This window comes from Eptatretus burgeri, chromosome 10, assembly GCF_056783735.1.
Source record: "Eptatretus burgeri isolate ZD-2024b chromosome 10, Ebu_testis_v1, whole genome shotgun sequence".
Classification (NCBI taxonomy): Eukaryota; Metazoa; Chordata; class Myxini; order Myxiniformes; family Myxinidae; genus Eptatretus; species Eptatretus burgeri.
This window is the reverse complement of record NC_140970.1, coordinates 106,817,877-106,837,424: the sequence shown is the minus strand read 5'-3', so window position 1 is coordinate 106,837,424 and position 19,548 is coordinate 106,817,877. Positions and strand designations below refer to the sequence as shown.

The 19,548-nt window shown below is 42.6% G+C and overlaps 1 protein-coding gene across 4 annotated transcripts in view; it reads left to right on the top strand.

Moving 5' to 3' along the window:
- The window catches only part of KIF3A (kinesin family member 3A), a 198,155-nt gene that overhangs the window by 98,759 nt on the left and 79,848 nt on the right, over positions 1-19,548 (top strand). For all 4 annotated transcript variants that reach the window (XM_085899852.1, XM_085899850.1, XM_085899851.1 and 1 more), the window contains 2 exons: positions 4,072-4,252; positions 11,415-11,525. In XM_085899852.1, the coding sequence (XP_085755978.1) occupies positions 4,072-4,252; positions 11,415-11,525 (292 nt within the window). The remainder of the gene's footprint in view (positions 1-4,071; positions 4,253-11,414; positions 11,526-19,548) is intronic.

The following is a 19,548-nucleotide window of genomic DNA, read 5'->3' as shown; positions in this document are numbered from 1 at the left end:
AGCCCTGTCTCCTTCAGCCGCTCCTCATAGCCGAGTCTGACTCGGCCCGGAATCAATCAAGTAGCCCTGCGCTGAACCCTCTATATGGCATCTATGTCCTTCTGGAACTGTGGTGACCAGAACTGCACACAATAGATGCGGCCCTTATTAAATTCCTGTACAATGTTAACATCACCTCTTTCGAGTTATAAATGATCCCCCTCTGAATACAACCTAAAACCCTCTTTGTTTTACCTACAGCTACCTGGCACTGTGCTGCCTCCTTACCTCCCGTATTTATTACCACCCCCAGATCTTTCTCCTGTGTAACACACTCCAAAATTACCCCTTGCATCCTGTAATCTCTATTTTCATTGTTCTTTCCCATCCCCAACACCTTACACTTGCTCAGGTTAAATTACATCTGCCAATCTTTTGCCCAATCTATACAAGAATCAATACTTTCCTGTATCTGATCACCACCCCCTCTGCTCTCCACCTCACCTCCAAGCTTTGCGTCATCTGCAAATTTGGAAAGCTTACTCTTTACCCCACTATCCAAATCATTGATGTAAATATTGAATGGTAATGGTCTGAGTACTGATCCATGAGGTACCCCGCTACTTACATCCTCCCACTCACAGCCACTCTTTGCTTCCTACCACTAAACCAGTTTACAATCCAACTAGCTACCTGACCAGCCACTCCACAAGCCCTCACTTTGGCTAACAATCTCCGATGTGGTACCTTGTCAAATACCTTCTTAAAGTCTAGATATACTATGTCCACTGCCTTTTCCTCATTCGCCCAATCAGACACTGCTTCATATAACTCTAACATATTTGTTAAACAGGAACTACCGTTGGTAAACCCGTGTTGACTACCTTTAATTAGTTTGTATTTGTTTAAATGGTTCCTCATCTGGTCCTTTATTAATGTCTCCAACACCTTCCCCACAACTAAAGTCAAACAAACTGGTCGATAGTTTCCAAGTTCTTCTCTGGATCCTTTCTCAAATAATGGTGTTACATTTGCAACTCTCCAATCCTCCGGTACCTGTCCTGACTCCAGAGAACTTTTGAAAATATCCGTTAACATCTCGCTTACCTGCTCAGCCACCTCCATCAATACTCTCGGTTGCATATTATCTGTCCCCGGAGCCTTATCTACTCTTAGATTACCAAGCTGTTCCTTTACTTCCTCCACTCCAACCTAGATCTTCTGTAAAAGCCCTTCCTCACATCCTCGATAGATACTCTCAGCTATTGGAAATTCTCCTGACTGTTCTTGTGTAAAAGTTGAAGTAAAATCCCTGTTTAATAAGCCTGCAATCCCACTTTCATCACTCACCACTCTCCCGGTGCTATTCCTCAACGGGCCTACACTTGTCCGAACCTGCTCTTTTCCCCTGATATACTGAAAGAAAGCCTTGTTATTACATTTAATATTCTTAGCCATGTCCTTCTCATACTCTCTTTTGGCTTTCCGAGTTATTTTCTTTACTCGCCTCTGTTTACTCCGATAGTGATATAAATCTAACTCCAGTCCTGTTATTTTAAACCTAATAAATACCTTCTCCTTCTCCTTAATGGCATTCCTTATCTCACTGCTCAACCACCCTGGTCTCTTTCTACTTCTAGTTTTACACCTCATATTTTAGTACATGTTTAATCGTTTATAATTCGGTCATGTTCTTAAAATTTGGTCAAAATCAAAAAGTTATGTTCACCTCGCATACTTTGTATTCCCATTATTGATGCAAAATTTCATTGATAAAATCCCAGCCTGCTCCGAGATACAGCTCAGACATTGGTACAAAAAAGGGACAAAAACCTAAATGGTGGTTTAGTATTCAGAGGGTTGTAAGAGACTCTGGGGTACCGTTAAAGATTGGGAGCGTCAATTGTAGAAACAAACCCTCCAGCAGCTATAAGCTTCCTCCTAGCCTATAGGGAGAGGCTTAATAAACAATTTGGCAGGGGGGGAGGGGGTGGAGGTTTGAGAACATTGATAGTGTTTGAAGTGTGACCTTCTTTCCCCCATCAGTTTTAACCATAACTAGTGAATGTGCACAAATATCTACACAAGGAAACTTTGACACGAGGAGACTCGGCCTATTTATTTTGCCGATAATGCCTGTACGATTTCCACACCCCTTTATCAGTCAGTTTACTTATCCGCTCTGATACTAGCTCCATTTTTACCATCAGCTTAATCTAACTTAACATTTACAGGTAGGCTTTGCCCTCTCGCATACTCAATGAGCCTTCAGTTCTGGTGCCAGGCTAAAGGAATGCCACCAACCCTGGAACCTCATTTTTTTCAGTCACCAAGACCGTAATCTGTTTAAACCGATGAGTGTGTAAACATATGTTCGAATACCAATGAGGATCGGTGGACGTTTACACAATGTTTAGAGCAATACCTGCTGTCTTTTGGAAGACAGCTCGAGCTCTGATACAGATAACCTTTAATCAACCCTTGGTATCTTTATGAAACACAGACTTGTATTTGGGGCCTCAGATTTCTGGAAAGCTTCCAGTAGTTGCAAAAGTTGTTCTCATCCAGTAATTTGTGAGTTATTACCTGTAGACATTTGAAAAGGTCCCTCCAGCATCTTACATGACAAGCAAAGCTACCGCCAACAGCTGTTCCAAATTCTTCCCGAACAGCGATGACAAACCTGTAGTCTGTTTCTCATCATGCCATGTCGGTACAGAAAATATTTTGAGGCCTGGAGAACCAGAGGGCCATTTTGAAGCCCGTTTGCTTTTTCTTCCCAAATGCTTTCGGTGACGCCCAATGCGGAGTGTTGATTCTGCCGTGAGCGACCACAAAATGTTGTTTTTGTGAAGAAGAAGAACAACAACAATAACGACGATGCAAATCGCTCGCTGTTCACCTTGCCGTTAAGGACCTGCAAAGACGATCGCAAAGTAACTTTTCACCCTTTACTTTGTGCAAATTATCACATGGAGCAGTCAACTTTTCATGCAGAGCGACGACGAATGAAAACATGATCTACATCATGGTTGTCCAGAGAAGGATATATTGTATGTTCGTTCTGTACACATGTCCTGTGCCTTTATAACATCTCCTTCACACCAGAATGCACAGGTAAAGGGGGCACTCAAATTAATGTTGAAACTCATTCGAGATTGCGTAGAAGTTTCCAAGATGGCACATTTATTGTGGGGGAAGCGAATGTCATTTAAGTGTTCCTCTTCTTGTGTCCCACCCTTACGGCTGTACAAGTGGCCGGCTTTAGACCGTGGCTTTCGCCATCATCATTTGGCAATTGTGCCAGCTAGGATGATTAATACAGTATGTACAACCAAGGTTTGCATGCAGTGGCGTGGCTTGCCAGTGAATGTCATCTTGATCTATGATAGCTTGACTCCTTTGCCTTCCCCCCCCCCCCCCCGGTGCCCTTTTTGTAGATTATGGTGTAAGCACAGGAAACGTGCCATCAAAAGGCTGTGGAAAGGTTAAGCTCTTTCGAAGCAGCACAATTTGGCCATAAACTTATGAGATGATGTTCCAGACAAGATCATTGTTTGATGTTCTTTTCTATGGATGGTCACTCGATAATGAGAACAGTTGATTGGACTCGAACGAGCCTGAAATTGTCGAACGGTCATGAAAGTTTCACTTTGCTTCTTCCAAATAAACACGGAGCCATTGGTAATGAGTGGTGAATTCTCACAGCATCTCTGAACTGAGAGAAATGCAAAGACAGAGGGGGTATACGGATAGTGGGGGCTGTTAGAGCATGTGTTAAACTTTACAGGAAACGTTGCAAATTCCATTTGCTCATGAAAAGCTGAAAGCAACCAATTCATCCGTCATTACATCACCCACTCGTTTGCTTCTTGGCTACACTCTGCGTTTCTCAGGAAGGAAAAAAAACAAACTAGAATGAGGTTTTTTTGTTTTTAGCAATCTGTCTGTCTGGGCCCTACATTATGGATGCCATTGAAGCATCCTATTTTTTTGGTAATTAATCATGTTTAAAATGTGTGTATGAACACTAATCATGTCTTGTTGGAGGTGAAGTTAAGATTGATGACCAAAGCCCTTGTGTTTAAACAGGCAAGAACACCAAGCCCTTCAGGAGAAATTGTCTGCGCTGGAGAAGAAGGTGATCGTGGGTGGAGTTGACCTCCTGGCCAAGGCTGAAGAGCAAGAACGCCTTCTTGAAGAATCTAACCAGGAGCTCGAGGAGCGAAGGCAACGTGCAGAGAAGTTACGGAGGGAGCTTGAAGAGAAGGAGGTGCGGGGGAAGAGGTTTTGGGCCGGGATAAGAATATGGACAGGGATAAATAAGAACAGCCGAACTCGACATTCTGTCACGAGAGAAAAATATTACCTCGATTAACGTGATTCGGCACAAGAGGATGACAGAGGTGTTTTATTTGGAACATCATAATTATAGTTGGTGTCAGACTTCCAAATGCAATGAAGATTTGTGCTCATGATTTCACAAGTTTAACAGAAGTGCATTTGCTTCAGTCATTGGGTCACTCGATCAACATCGGGTTATTTCGACTTTTATAAAACGTCAAGAAACTTATCGTTTAAAACTGTCGCAAAAATCAACCGGGGAGGGCAACACTCAATGATGTGCCAAATGCCCTCATTTCCTTGTTTAACATCATACAGAAGCGTGTGACCATGCACTCACTACACTCAGTGTAGTCCTGCGGAAACCTAAACACCCTTTGCATATTACTTTTCATTCTGCAATCAGAATATAAATATTTAAATACAAGTCGTTCAATTCCCTGTAGAGAATCACATTGCAACAGGTAAGCTCCTCCCCTCTTCCCACCGTGGGGGACACGGACACCCCCTTCGTGGGTAGAGGGGAGGACGACATCTGACGGTGGGTAGAGGGTGTGTGTGTGTGTGTGTGTGTGTGTGTGTGTGTGTGTGTGTGTGTGTGTGTGTGTGTGTGTGTGTGTGTGTGTGTGGAACGATTGATATGTGGGCACTGTGACAAACAAATCGATGGTTTAAATCCATTTGTAACTCCATTGTCTAATGTATGAAAAGGGAGACTGATGAAATGTATTTGAAAATCGGTCATTTTTAAATAAGTTGATAAAATACCATGTTAAACGCCTGATGTTGACTTAACGGTTGAGGTTAGGATCCTAGGGTTCTGAGTTTGAGCCCGTTTACACCGTTTAATTAACACCAGGTGGGGTTTACTCAGCCTGTTATCCTTCCGAGGTCCGTGAAATGAGTACCATTGTACTGGTAATGGAGGGCACTGCATCAGCGGCACAGTTGCGCCCATGGAAAATGAGGCAACCAGCAGCCACAGGCTGCGCATGATAGCTACCATGTTAATACAATGGAACATCAATTTGTCCTTACGAAGCACCCAACGTGTCCACCAAAGCTCGTCCATGTCTGTCCACAACTTTTTGAGATACCCTGTTCACAGGAAGACAGACAGACAGGGGTGAAAGCATAACCTCCGCCCATCTTCATTGAAAACATAACCTCGACCCACTCACCTTCAGGTCCTTCAGACTACCTGTACCAGGACGAAATCATGTGGTGAATGATCATTTTCACACACTTGCACTCAAATTGTGGAACTCACTCCCAGAGACCATAAGCATCATTAACCATCACTGGACTGATTCAAGAGTCAATTGAAAACAGATCTTTTCCACATTGCAGACTTGATCTAGATTATGTGTTTGAGCTTTGTATTCATTTAAACCTTATTTTTATTTTTATTTTACCCTTGCCAGTGGAGAGGGTGTTACATTTGCGTCGGTTTGTTTGTTTACCTGCACATAATGTGCCAACATCGACCACAATTTTTACACGTCATCTTTAATTTCCAACCGAGTACCTCTATAAATTATGTTCAATTGGAATGCAAATACGTTTATAAAATACGCACTATAAAACCTCTACGTAGAGGGGACTATCAGCCTGGGAGGGCAACTTCTCCAGGAGAGAGAAAACTCATATTTCAATACCTGGGCAGGTGGGCTCATAAGCCAGCAATACAGGCATCCTTCCAACAAAGTCATCATGACTCTGGCATTCTCATGCAGCTTTGTAGCAATTGTGGTCATCTTGGCCACAAAGGGCAGTTTGTTGAGCACAATACATCTCACCATCTCGCCAGCAGGCTGTGCTCGTACTTGTTGTTTTACACGTTGAACTTTGGCACACCTGTGGACACATCGTCTGTATTGGGAGGAGAGAGTGGGTATGGCACTGTACAAACCACACTCACAATAACACATCCAGGGGTGCTTGTTTATCATGCGTCAAATACCTCTGCTGTGCCAAACACCTGACCCATACTCAAGTCCTTTGGTGATACATGAGTGGTGATGGGTACAGGTATAAGATACTGCTGGAAGTCTCTAATCACGGACCTACATGAAGGCGACCCAGGTGTGATTGTCGCTCATCATTGATTGGAGCAACATTGGAATTCTTGTCCTGCCTGGGTGACAGAGCAGGCCTTTTTCCACAGTCATTTAACGAGCCTGAAAACGAGCCTGAAATCCGGATATGCGGCTCTGTTTGATGTTTAACTCATGTTGACCATGTAATCTTTGTCTCTTTGACAGAGTCGCAAGGCCGAGGCCTCTGGGTTGGATGTGACGCTTTGGTGTAGGACTATAACTATGTCCAATAGAGATTGGGGGAGTGCTCGTCCCACTCCACATTTTTCAGTTTACCCGCTGATCACATCACGTGCTTTCTGGTTGAATGGTTTGCATTAGCGGGAAGAATCGTCTGGGTGGCAGACGGACGGATGTTCTTTGGGGATGATGCGGTTTTACCGTGTGAGACATCCACGGCGATGTTTACCATAACAGTCAGGAGGTGCGTCTGATTTTGTGTATGTGTATGTGTATGTGTATCTGTATATATCAGTCAGTCAGTCATTGTGTCTCTTCCACAACTCCAAGACCATGAACTAACAGCCAAAATTTTGCATGCATAGTAGGGGAACTCTAAGGGAGTGCAGGAGTAAAAATTGGGTGTTTGGGTTAATTAAAACACCCCTTTTGAGGATAATTAACGGCCTTATTTAATTTTACCCTTTATCAGGCTCATCCTCGGCCACCTCACTCTCCCTCCATATGGTCTTAAGGCGCCTCCTCCGATACCTTGCTGTGGTCTTAAGTCACCATTTTCTTCGGCCTGCTCAACAATGCCTTGAGTTGGAACAGGCCGCAATAGTTTCTTAATTATAAAGCACTCAATTTTTTTTTTCACTTTCCTCATTCATATCATCAAATGCCTTATCTACATATCTAGAAATCCTTGTGTACATCGCTTTCGTAAGTGCTATAGTTTTTCAAATTATGAGATTGGATTAATTTCATGCATTATATGATGTGGTTTTCCACGATCTACTCTCACAGATTAATTGAAGCATATCATTGGAATATGATAAGAGTTTGGAGGATCGGAATATGTGGACTGAATAATTCCAGTGTTGCTTTGTCTGTATGCTTGGGGTCATTGTCAAACTTTGACCAATTGTCATTGTCATTGTCAAACATTGTCATTGTCAAACAAGAATTTGACCCCATTCTTGGGGTCAAACATTCCAGATTTAGATTTTTAATTAATTTGTAAAAACAATTTAAAAACATGTTTTTGCTTTGTAATTCTGGGGTATTTTGTGTTGCTCTGTGACAATTTTTTAATAAATTTAATCCATTTTTAATTCACACTGTAACGCAATAAAATGTGGCAAAAGTTGCGGGGTGTGAACACTTTCTGCAGGCACGATATAGTATGTATTCATTCTGAAGGCAAATTTGTACCTTGTGTTTATTTACTTGGTGAGAGTGAAATCATGTTGATATCAATATTTTTTTTTTCTCAAATCCTGGTTCTTCAAAGATACTGTTTGTTTTGTGAAGCCAAGTAAAAATCAAGATGGACCACAGTGACAAGAACCAGAAAAGGAAAAGAGAGGACAGCTTCATGTTCATCAGGAGTTACCGGTAAATCATCCAGTGAAGGTGACGAGAGGATTTTCAAGCCAGACCGTATCTTCAGCAACAAAGAAGGCTGAAAGAAAATGAAAGTGAAAGGTCTATGGACAACCGAATCAACATCATTGTTTAACTTTTTATGGAAGGAAAAATATCCTTGATACAGCTGAGAATAAAGGTGATGAAAGTCTTCTAACACGAATCAGAGGGTTTGACCTTTTTGCTTGTCATGCCGAATACCCTCCGAGTTGTCGGTCACAGTACTTTGATGACCCGAGTAATCGGAGGCATGAGGATGAGATAGAAAGGAAGAAGCTTTCTTATCGATATGAAGTGTGTGATAATTATTTCATACATAGCATGCAGGTTATGCAGTTGAAGCACCTATGTGACGTTTATGTGTTCAGCTCGGACAAAACGAACTATCCTAACCCAAACTACAGGAGAGAAAAATCTGAAGAAAAAGCTACGGAAGAATATGGACCCCAGTTGGAATTTTCCCAGCTCAACAACAAAGGATGAATTCATTCATGCTTGGTGTACAACTCAAACATTGATATTGGGACTTGCTGTCAAGTTTGTCTCTGAACTTGGAACAACGAAGAAATGATCAAGGAAGTTGGCAGCTCACTAAGATAGTGAATTCTGGATGCTTTTGATGAGTCAGACAGTGTACTGTGTACTCGAACTGCACAACACCTTGCAGACATTATGGATGTGATACCAGTTCAACTTGAGAGATTTCTCATGTATATCAGATGTGGCAAAGCAGCATCAACCACAGGCAACGTCAGCAGGCTGATCTCTGTTGAGCAAGTTACACAGAGTGATCACAGATGGTTGTCCATAGACCTTTCACTTTCATTATCTTTAAGCCTTCTTTGTTGCAGAAGATACGGTCTGGCTTGAAAATCCTCTCGTCACCTTCACTGGATGATTTACCGGTAACTCCTGATGAACATGAAGGCCCACTTGATTCAATGATTGACTTCAGTCTTTTCAGGTCCATCGGGAACCTGTGGTTACAGTCCCAATGATAACCATGCTCATCAATATATTTATCAGGTAAAAGTGCGGGTACTTTTTCCTTTCTTTGAGATGAACTCGGTGATCGAGACAAACTTTGGACGTGAATTTCACCGAGTTTTTCCAATGTCTTTTCAGAATTCTTCACTTGTGAGGAAAAAGAAGTAAATGTTTCACATTTGGAGTCACTGAAGTACACCACACCGATCCGTTCCCTCGTATAGTACACTTCCAGGACTGTGGCTGTCCTCTCTTTTCCTTTTCTGGTTCTTGTCACTGCATCCATCTTGATTTTTACTTGGCTTCACTAACTAGTATCTGTAAAGGAACAGGAATTGAAAAAAAAACATCAATATTAATGTGGACATTATTTCACTCTCGCCCTGTAAATAAACACAAGGTACAATTTTAGCTACAGCGGTACAAATGTCAGCAACTGAAAAAAACATGCATGATATGTTACTGTCATTGTGAATATGAAATATATATATATATATATATATATATATATATATACTTTAACCAATATTTTGTTGTTTTAACATGGTTTTTAAATATCCAAATGGTGTAAAATCTCAGAGAATTCGTAGCAAAATTAATTTGTTTTAATCCAAGATGAGACTGTAACTGAAAGAGTCGACGTCGAGCTTTTGAATGACTGTGGAAGTGACCGATGTCTTTATTGGTGATTGATTGTGAATGATTTTCATATATTTAATGCCAAAAGAAAGGGAATAGCATGCTCTTTCCAATAGTGGGCTAATTGGGGGGGGGGGGGGGTTATAATAGTGTTTGATAGAATGCTGCATCCTGACTTGACCGTTTATACCCGTCTAAAATTGAACTCAAACAAACCGTTCAAAAGCGTCACGTGGGTACACATGGGTACATGTCAGAACCGAGCTGTAAAAGGAAGTGCATTTTCTCTGTGGAGATCCTAATAAACATATTCATACCAAGGAAGCAGGGCTCTGGTGGCAGCAGTAGGGGGTGCACGGTGACCATTGGTAACCTACAGATTACACTCACCCTGCGTCATCAATTATGACTTTCTGGCACAAAACTGAAATATTATCACATTTTTTAAGCAAGCTATCCATCTTCAAACTCTGTGTCTGTTGTTGTGAGACAGTAGGTGGGGCTTCATGAATATCTTGGCTCTCTGAGTTATACAGATAATCTCAAGTGGGAAGTTATCCAGAGTCCCAAGGGATAATGACTTTCTGTTTTCCAAACATTCCATGGCATTTTTAATGTCTACAACCTGCAGGTGGGATTGAAATGCTTTGTATCTCTAGCTATAGAACGGCGAGCTATGAGTTGCAGCACTCATGCTATAAATGGATCCGTATTCAATTTTTAGTCCCCTACCAGTTTCACCAGAGGGTACTATAGATTTGCTTCCCATCTGTTCATCTGTCTGTCTGTCTCTCCATCCGTCCCACCTGTGGTTTTTCAGACTTTTTTCCCCCATACCCTTAAACATATTCACCTCAAACTTGGTACACGACTTTATTATGATAAATTACAGAAGAAATTCGAGTTTCAGGACGTTTCGTCAATTTTTCACAGAGTTATGGCCTTTGTGGACTCAGAAAATATCACATCGTAGGGAACATGTGTATCAGAGCAATTCTCACTCTTAAGTTTAGATGAATCACTTGTTTTTGTTGTTGTTGTTCTTGTACACATGATCGAGGCTCGTGGAAGAACTAGAACAGAATGGACGGGAACAAGTTGGAAATGGAGAAACACCAACAGCAGAGTAGAAGTGAGAATAAGAGTGACATCAAGGGGAGGGGGAGAACAACACATGGGAGTGAACAAACTGCACACAAACTGAATGAAACGTATCAAGAAGAGAAAGGGGGTTTAAACAGAAAAGGAACAAATGAATCAACAAGTAACAAACAAAACGAGGTGAGGAGAGGGGGGGGCAGAAATTACAATAACCTGGGAAAGGGGCTTGGGAATGGAGTCATTTGGGGTAGAAAAGAGATCCATGTGAGAGTATAAAACTGAATGAGGAGCACACGATACAATGAAGTTATCCCATCATTCGTGATGTCGATACGCGTGGGCAGAGGCTGAGTAATTGTCCTGTAACCGCTGAACATAATCATATCACACGAACGTTGAACGAATCGTTCATATAAAACGAGGTAGTATAACTTGAAAACATGCGATCTTGTACTATGTAATCTTGTACATGTATTATAATTTAAAAAAAAATTTTAATTTCCACTTTTATCATTTTATTGGACTTATTCACTCGAACCATTCAAAATGTCTGCATTTAATGTATCGATGATATTGCTGTTGTTCTATGTTACATTCTAACCACTGATTGTTACTTTCTTGGCAAGTTAGACACCCTGGAATGTGTGTGTGTATCTTGTTTGTAAATGGCTGCAGCAAGAACGTCTGGATATCGAGGAGAAGTATACAAGCCTGCAAGAGGAGGCATCTGGCAAAACCAAGAAACTGAAGCGTGTGTGGACCATGTTGATGGTGGCCAAGTCAGAGGTATCACATTTCACAATCTACTTCAGGGATTCTATTCTTTACAACTGACTGTGGAAGGCGAATAAGCCTTTACCTGTGATGAAAAAAAAAAGTCATCTTGAGGTTCATTCTTTTCCTTCGCTTTTTATTGGAACGTTTTGGAATGTGAGGGTACATGTGGAATTTCTTATCTCTGATTGCATTGCAACCATTCCTTTTTATTTTTACAATGTCTAAGGCTTCTGATGGAGCTTATTAATCTCCACTGCTTATAAAGTAGGCGTGTGTGCGTGCGTGTGTCGTTGTTTTTTATGTCCAAATGCGGGTTTCAGAAGGTGGAACGGAGTCCTCCCAGGTCTCGAAGTATCCATTTCCATTTCAGGAAGGGATCCTGGAGCAATTTAAGAAGTTTTGTTCTCAAAGATTTGTTCCGCAGGCTGATTTGATGATCGTCGCCGAGCCTTGGATAGCTTCCAACTGTAGTTTGTTTGTAGTAATATTCCCAGGGATGGTTTTTAAGATATCTGTGAGGTTCTTCTTCATCATTCCCGTTGCTCTAACGATCAACGGTACAATTTTGGCGTTCTTCAGCTTCCAGGATATTTCCCTTCATTTTTGAGATATATTGGTATTTTGTCATTTTCTTGATTTCTGCATTGTGTAGGCCAAAATAGCTGGGTACCGACACCTCAATTAGCAATACCTTCTTTTCATTTTTGTACCTCAGCACTACATCAGGTCACAATGCTTTGTTTACTATGTTCACGCTCTATGGGATCATCAGGTCGTACGTGAGTGTTACTTCCTAGTTTTCAGTGATTGCTTTTGGTTTATGTTTCCATGAGTTTTCTGGAACTGGGATATTGAGACTTTTGCAGATGTGCCGGTGGATTACTCGACATACTTTGATGTGTCTTTGGGTGTATAGCTCTTTTGACATGAGTTTTTTTTTTACATCCCGATAGTAGATGGCTCGTACTTTGTATTTCTAACTAGCAGAACCATCACTTGTGTGATCGACTCAGTCCTGCCATTTTCTAAGAGCCATTGATGTGGTGTCCCTGGTGTTGGGCATTTATAACAATGCTTTCTCCATCCCAGTTGAGCTGACCCCTTGTTAACCATTCCAAAGAGCCTTCTTTGTCTATTCCCAATCTGTCCACCTCTTCTTCTTCTTTTTTTTTTTTTTTGGACACCTCAGCACCACCCTGACACATACTACCACAACTACCACAATACCACGCAGACTACCAAATACCTCTTTTTCTTTTTTTTAAAATACCTTCCTGCTCGTTTGTTGTTTTCCCAGTTGTCGGTGTATATCTGTTGACATTTCGTTTTATATTTTTCTTTTGTGTTTTTGCAATTGTTGGGACTGTATTTGTTGTCGAGCTCCTGTATTGTTGTATTTGTGTCAATTTTTAGGTTGTCCATTTTTGTTGGTCTACCTTGTATGAATGTGCACTTGGCACACTTATCTAGGCCAAATTCCATTTGGATGTCGTCAGAGTACCGTTTCACTAATTCGAGTTGTTCTGCCAATTTTTCGTCGTTTGGTGCAAAGAGTTTTAAATCATCCATGTACAGTAAATGTGTCACTTTTCTTGTTTCTTTGGATGTTCTCTTATTTGATATCAGGATATAACCATGTCCTTGCTCATTGATGGGGTGGGTCCAGGGACAGGCACAACAGGAGGGGTACAAGTACATCTTCATACCTCGCTTTCTGACTTCCTCCACTCATGAAGGCAGCAGCCTCTTCCCTCTCTGCAGACCTTGGTAGAATCAAGTGCTGTTCCAACACTGAATCAAGTGTCTTTCAACCCTGGCGTATGTAACTCTGCCTCTCCGAAAGTACCGTCTGATGAACCCTCCCACATACTTCCTCGACACACCTCTTGAAGACGTTCAGAGCCTCAAATGTTGGGCTCTCAACATAAGCCATAATCTCACTTCAGCAAACCATGTAAAAGAGTTGGCCTATAAAGCCAGCTGCAGACTGGATACCCTCTGTTGTGCTGTCTTTCTTTGGCATATCCGAATTTCTAACAAACTAAAAGGCCATCATCCGCAGCAAGATGGAGGACTGCTTTCACCTTTTGGCTGGTGCTCGGAACGATCATTTTTGTTTCAATGACGGAAAGCAGTAGAGAACGTGTTAAAATTCTGAAGAAGAAGAAGAAGAAGAAGAAGAAGAAGAAGAAGAAGAAGAAGAAGAAGAGTTGATATTTGTTGCCTTCAAGAAACAAGGTGGAAAGGGCAAAGTGCAAGGGTTGTTGTCTGCTCCAAAGAAAAATGTAATATTTTCTGGTGTGGATATCAAAAGCACATTGGTGGCATTGAAGTTCTCATTGCAGAAAGGTTTATCCAAAAAGTGATGGAGGTAACGCGATTCAGTAATAAACTAGAAGGGCCTCTCCAAAATCGTGATGTAGCCAGGGATGCGTCCGCCCACATTATTACATCATTATGCATACTTGTACCAAGTTTGATTTAAATCCCCAAACCCATTTTCAAAATATTAAATAATTCTGGCTGCCAGACCATGTGTCCGATCAGGTTGAAATTTAAAACATACATTGCCACCATAAAACACTTCATTCCGAAAAACACTAACAACACAAGAAAAACTGAAAACGCACTCCGTGGGAGTACCTCCTGTGCTGCTGCCGCCCTTCGCAGAGCAGCTGACCCGGTGACAGGACTGGGGCAAAGCCTTTAGTACCCCCACTCTTTGATGATAGGAGGAAAAACATGGGGTAACCTTCATGGGTTGGATTGTGGTAGTATGTGTCAGGGTGGTGCTGAGGTGTCATCCACCAGATGGCGGTCCCTTCGGGTGTGTGCCTGGAATGTCCTATTCCTAAGAGAGGTTGATCACCTGTCTCTGTTATCATCTGAGCTCCAGCGTTTGAACATCGGTATTGCAGCACTCTCTGAGTTTCGGAGACCGGATAGCGTCGAGATCATGGCGGGTGATTACACCTACTATTGGACTGGCCACCCTGATGGTTGCCATGCCCAAGAAGTTGCTGTAGCTGTGTCCAACAAGCTGACTCCGATGATAATTGAGGTAACAACGGTCAACGAGCATATTATGAGACAAAGGATTCGTCACTCCTTGGGTGTCATTTCCCTGGTCTCTGTTTATGCTCCGACTGAGGCGATTGATCTCACCCTGAAGTATGCATTCTATGCCGCAATCGAGTCCCTGGTTGATTAGTGCCCCAGGCGAGATACTTCTCTTGTTTTGGGTGATTTAAATGCATCGACTGAAACTGAAAAGGATGGTTATGAGACGTGAGTTGGTCCAAATGAGTCTCGAACTGTGAATCAGAAGAGCACTAAGTTCCTTGACTTTGCAAGAAGTTGTGGACTTGGGGTGGCTGGTTACTGGTTTCAGTGCCCACACATTCATCGCTGGACTTGGTATTCTAATGCTGGTGGTGTGGCAAACGAGATTGACCATGTGCTCGGTGATGGTCACTTGAGGATGATCCATAACTGCAGGGATCTACAGGAGTGCTCAGTTCCTCAATACCGACTACAGGCTTTTTGTAGTAACTCTGAATTTGCTGCTTAAATGGCACCATGCCAGCCTAGGCTGGATGTTGGCAAGCTCAAGGATGAGAGGGTAACTGAGGAGTTTGCGAACAGGCTGAATGGGAATTTGGGGGGTCTGGGTGCTTTAGGGAACCCTGAAGAGTTGTGGAGTGCCTTCAAGAGTACCATCCTTGATGTTGCGGGTGGATGTCTTGGAACTCACCGGAGAGCGAAGAAGAATTTTGTTTCTCAAGGGACACTGGATACCATTGACCAGAGTCGCAGGGCCAGGCTGAATGGCAGAGCTGAGTTATTCAGGGAGTCGAGGCATAAAACTGTTCGTGCACTGAGGATGGACAAGGAGGACTTTGTGCGAGGAATCTGTGAGTGGGTATAGCATCACCTGTGGTCAAGTGATTCTCGTCCTGCTTACAGTGGAATTCACGCATTGCATTCCTCCAAGCCCGTCTCTCAGTGTACTGCAGTTTGAGCGGAGGGTGGTGGGTTCTTGACAGAGGAGTTTGAAGTGAAGGCCCACTGGACTGGTTACTTTGGGCGGCTGTATCTGGCTGATCCACCAGGTGTTGAGTTGGATGTAACGGGTATTGCTATACCTCGTGCTGACCCTCCAATCAACTGTGATCCACCTTCATTTGTGGAAACACAGGCTGCGGTGAACCATTTGAAATAGGGTAAAGCTCCTGGGATCTGTGGCATCCATGTTGAACTTCTCAAGTCTGGGGGAAATGCTGTACTCATGTCGTTGCATGCAGTTCTGTGCTCTTCGTGGAACACAGGCATCATTCCAATTGACTGAAAGAGGGGGCCTTGTTGTTCCTCTCTGGAAAGGGAAGGGTGATTGCCAGGACTGCAACAACTACCAAAGGGTGAAGCTGCTCTCAGTGCCGGGCAAGGTCTTTGCTCGGATAATTATTGATAGGGTTTGCCACCATCTGCTTGAGCACCAGCGTCCAGAGCAGTCAGGTTTTACACCAGACCACCAGAGTGGTCAATGATTGACCGTGTCCTTGCTCTTCAGGTCCTCACTGAACGCAGACGAGAGTTTCGGCAGGAGCTGCTTGCAGCCTTTGTTGATCTCTGAAAAGCGTTTGATTCAGTGAATCGGGATGCCCTCTGGAGTATTTTTGGTCTTCGTGGAGTACCACCAAAACTGAACAATCTGATATCTGGACTCTACTCTGGTACTGAGAGTGCTGTGAGATGTGGTGATACCATCTCTGACTTATTTCCACTTGTTACTGGAGTTTGTCAGGAGTGTGTACTGGCCCCACACTTTTCAGCACTTGTATGGACTGGATTCTGGGGAGGATGTCAGAGAGCTCAAGCTGTGGTTCATTGTTTGAGAATGTCAAGATCTCTGAACTTGATTTCACTGATGATGCAGTCATCTTTCCGCAGACTCTGGATCTCCTTTGGGGTTCCTTGATGTGCTGAATGAGGAGTTGGAGCAGCTGGGATTACGGGTTTCCTGGGTCAAAACTAAGATCCAGGCTTTCAATGACATCTTGGATGATGCTATATTTCTTGTCTGTGCCTGTTTGGGGTGAGAATGTTGAGGTCACGGAGAGATTCACTTACCTTGGCAGTGATATTCATGTATGTGCTGGCTATCAGCCAGAGGCCAATAGACGTCTGGGTCGGGCCTGGGGAGTCATGGATTCACTGGACCATGGGGTGTGGTGCTGCCGGTCCCTGTGCAGGTGGACAAAAGTCTGAATCTTCAGGTCCTTGGTGCTTCCAGTCTTGCTCTACGGATGTGAGACTTGGATTCTGACCAGGGATCTGAGACAGCAACGTCATCCCTTTGCTACCAGGTCTCTTCGGAGAATCTTTGGCTATCACTAGTTGGACTTTTTGTCCAACGAGCGGTTGCTGAGAGAGATTCAAATTAGATTTGTTGCCTGCATAGTCCGTGAACGTCAGTTGCGGCTGGATGGACGTGTGTTTCGTTTTTCTGACGCTGATCCTGGTCATCAGATTCTCTCAGTGAGGAAGCCTCATGAGTGGAGGACTCCAATAGTCCGACCATGAGCCTTGTGGTTACAGCAGGTTGATCAGCATCTCAAGGAGATGGGGATGGGCCAGGCATCTGCCTGGGGGATGGCGAAACGGAGGCCCCTGGAGTACTTGCGGAAAGTTGATGCAGCGACCCGCTGCTCTGGCGCATGCTCCCATACCTGACCTGCCTTGATTATAATTGTGAAGTTTCACATTGATTGATGAAGCGGTTCAAGAGAAATATATTTTCTTTTGATTTTTGGGGGATTTTTTTTTTCGTTCAGAGAGAAGATTTTCGTTCAATCTAATATGGCTGCCTGATCATGTGACCTGCCAATTATTTGTGAACACCCTGGTATCCCCAAGCCTTGGGGAACACGTGTGTGAAGTTTCCTCTTGATCTGTCTCGCTGTTCTGGAGAAGAAGATTTTTGAAGGATTTTTAAAAAAAAATAAAGAATAACATGGCTGCCAAACTACGTGACCTATGACCTCATAATTATCATTAAAACATTCTTCATGAGTATTCGCTCCTATGGTGAAAATTTTGTCAATCCGATAGACGGTTGCAGAGAAAAACACTCACGTCCTGTCCAGGCAAACAAACAGACAGACAGACAGACAAACGCACCCAAATGCAATACCCTCTCCTCTGGTGAGAGTCATAAACCATGACTTAAACTACTGAATACAATCCCCTTTGAAGAAGTAAAGAGACGTACCAGAGCAGGATGGGCAGCATTTGGGTAATTTACCAATGACAAGGAAGTTATGAAAAGCAATTTGCATTAATGTCTGACAAAGCATGGTTAGTCTCTTATCAAAACATTGAGCAAAAATAGATTACCATTTAAAGGAGCCATATAAAGAGCTTGTCTCAGCTGAGCTAAATGAGATTAGAAGACAAGACAATGGATCAGATGGAAATCCAATTCCAACAACAATTTTTTCATAATCAAACAACTGAAATGGAACTGAACTGGACAAGTAGCAATAAGAACGGATGACCGATGGATGACAAGAATTACAAATTGAAAACTGAAGGAAGAACCAAGGACAAAGCAGAGAAAGACCAAAGGTTTGATGGCAAGACAATTAAGAAATGAATTGGATACAATGGCCCTAAATTGAAGAGAACACGAAAGAGTGGACTATGCTGAAGGTTCCCTCTGAACGTACAGACAGTCGACTCGCTGAAATAGTCTACTCAAGTGATCCTCTTCTCTTGTTTTCTCCATTTTTATAAGTCTCTGCTTTGATACTTATTTTTTCTTCGTTATCTCTTTACCATTAAAAGTTTTCTGTTCATGGTGTCCTTTGGCTTTAAGTCAGGGGTTTCTTTTTTCCACCAGGTTAATCATGTAAACCACTATTGTGTTACTGATGAAGCGTTAAATGTTGAAACAATGCTGTCCATGGCTGATGTTAATATACAGAATTATGTAAATGTTTGATCATTACACTTCTGTCCTTTTCTGGTGGCGGTTCGTTTTAATGACCCGTGGAGATCTCTTCTACTTTAGACACGGGAATGGGTGCACACAAGATGTTCCGACTGTCAGTACAAACGAAGAACTAGGTCATGTCGTTAAATTGCTTTCCTTCTGTTTGTGTGCCTTCTTTGGCTTCTTCATCTCATGCTTGTTTCTGTATCAATTAAGAATTTAACAGAGTTAACACTTTAATTTTCTTCTGTAAGTAAATCATCTGGTCCAGAGACTGTGCAGAAGATAAGGGCTTCTTCATGATCCAATAGTAGACAGATGAAATCAGGACATACGTGTTTTACATTGGATGGCAAATTTCATACCGTCAGGTTAAACAGCCTGGTAATGTAGAGTAGGATCACATGACAAATTGGATAAAGTTTAAAATGTCTTATTTTGATGCATGGTGTTGTAGTTAACATACCAGGTCGGTGCATGAGCTATTGGGCATTCACGTGCAGACTGCAGATCAGGATACTGTTGGGATGGCGGCAACACTGAGAGGCACACTAAAAGGGATTTAGGAACTAAATGTTCCTCCTCTTCAAAGTTCGATAACTTTGGTCACATTACTCCAAGGTACTTGTACTTGCTTTGCTTTAAAGGGACACAAAAGGTCATTAGCGAGGTGAGCTCCTGAGCCGATAACATGCCATTGACTCGCGGAATAAATGAAGCTTCCCTAATCGGCTTTTTGTGCTTTGCTACCGATAGCATTATGCCTCGTGTTCGCGCGACTACCCCAGCATTCCAAGCATAGTTTACAAATGGGCAAAAACATTTCATACGAGGTAGTGGCTTTTTGAATGGCCTTTTGACAACTCTCATGAATATACATGGGGAAGCTATACCATGACTAAAAGTGCAGCCATTAGAATAACATCCACGGTACATTTTCTCTCACATGATTCATCATGCCTTTCTTGTGCAGACTGTAGTTGCTGCTTTGCTTTTTGTATTTATGTGTTATGTTCTGATTTACTACTGCAGAAAGAA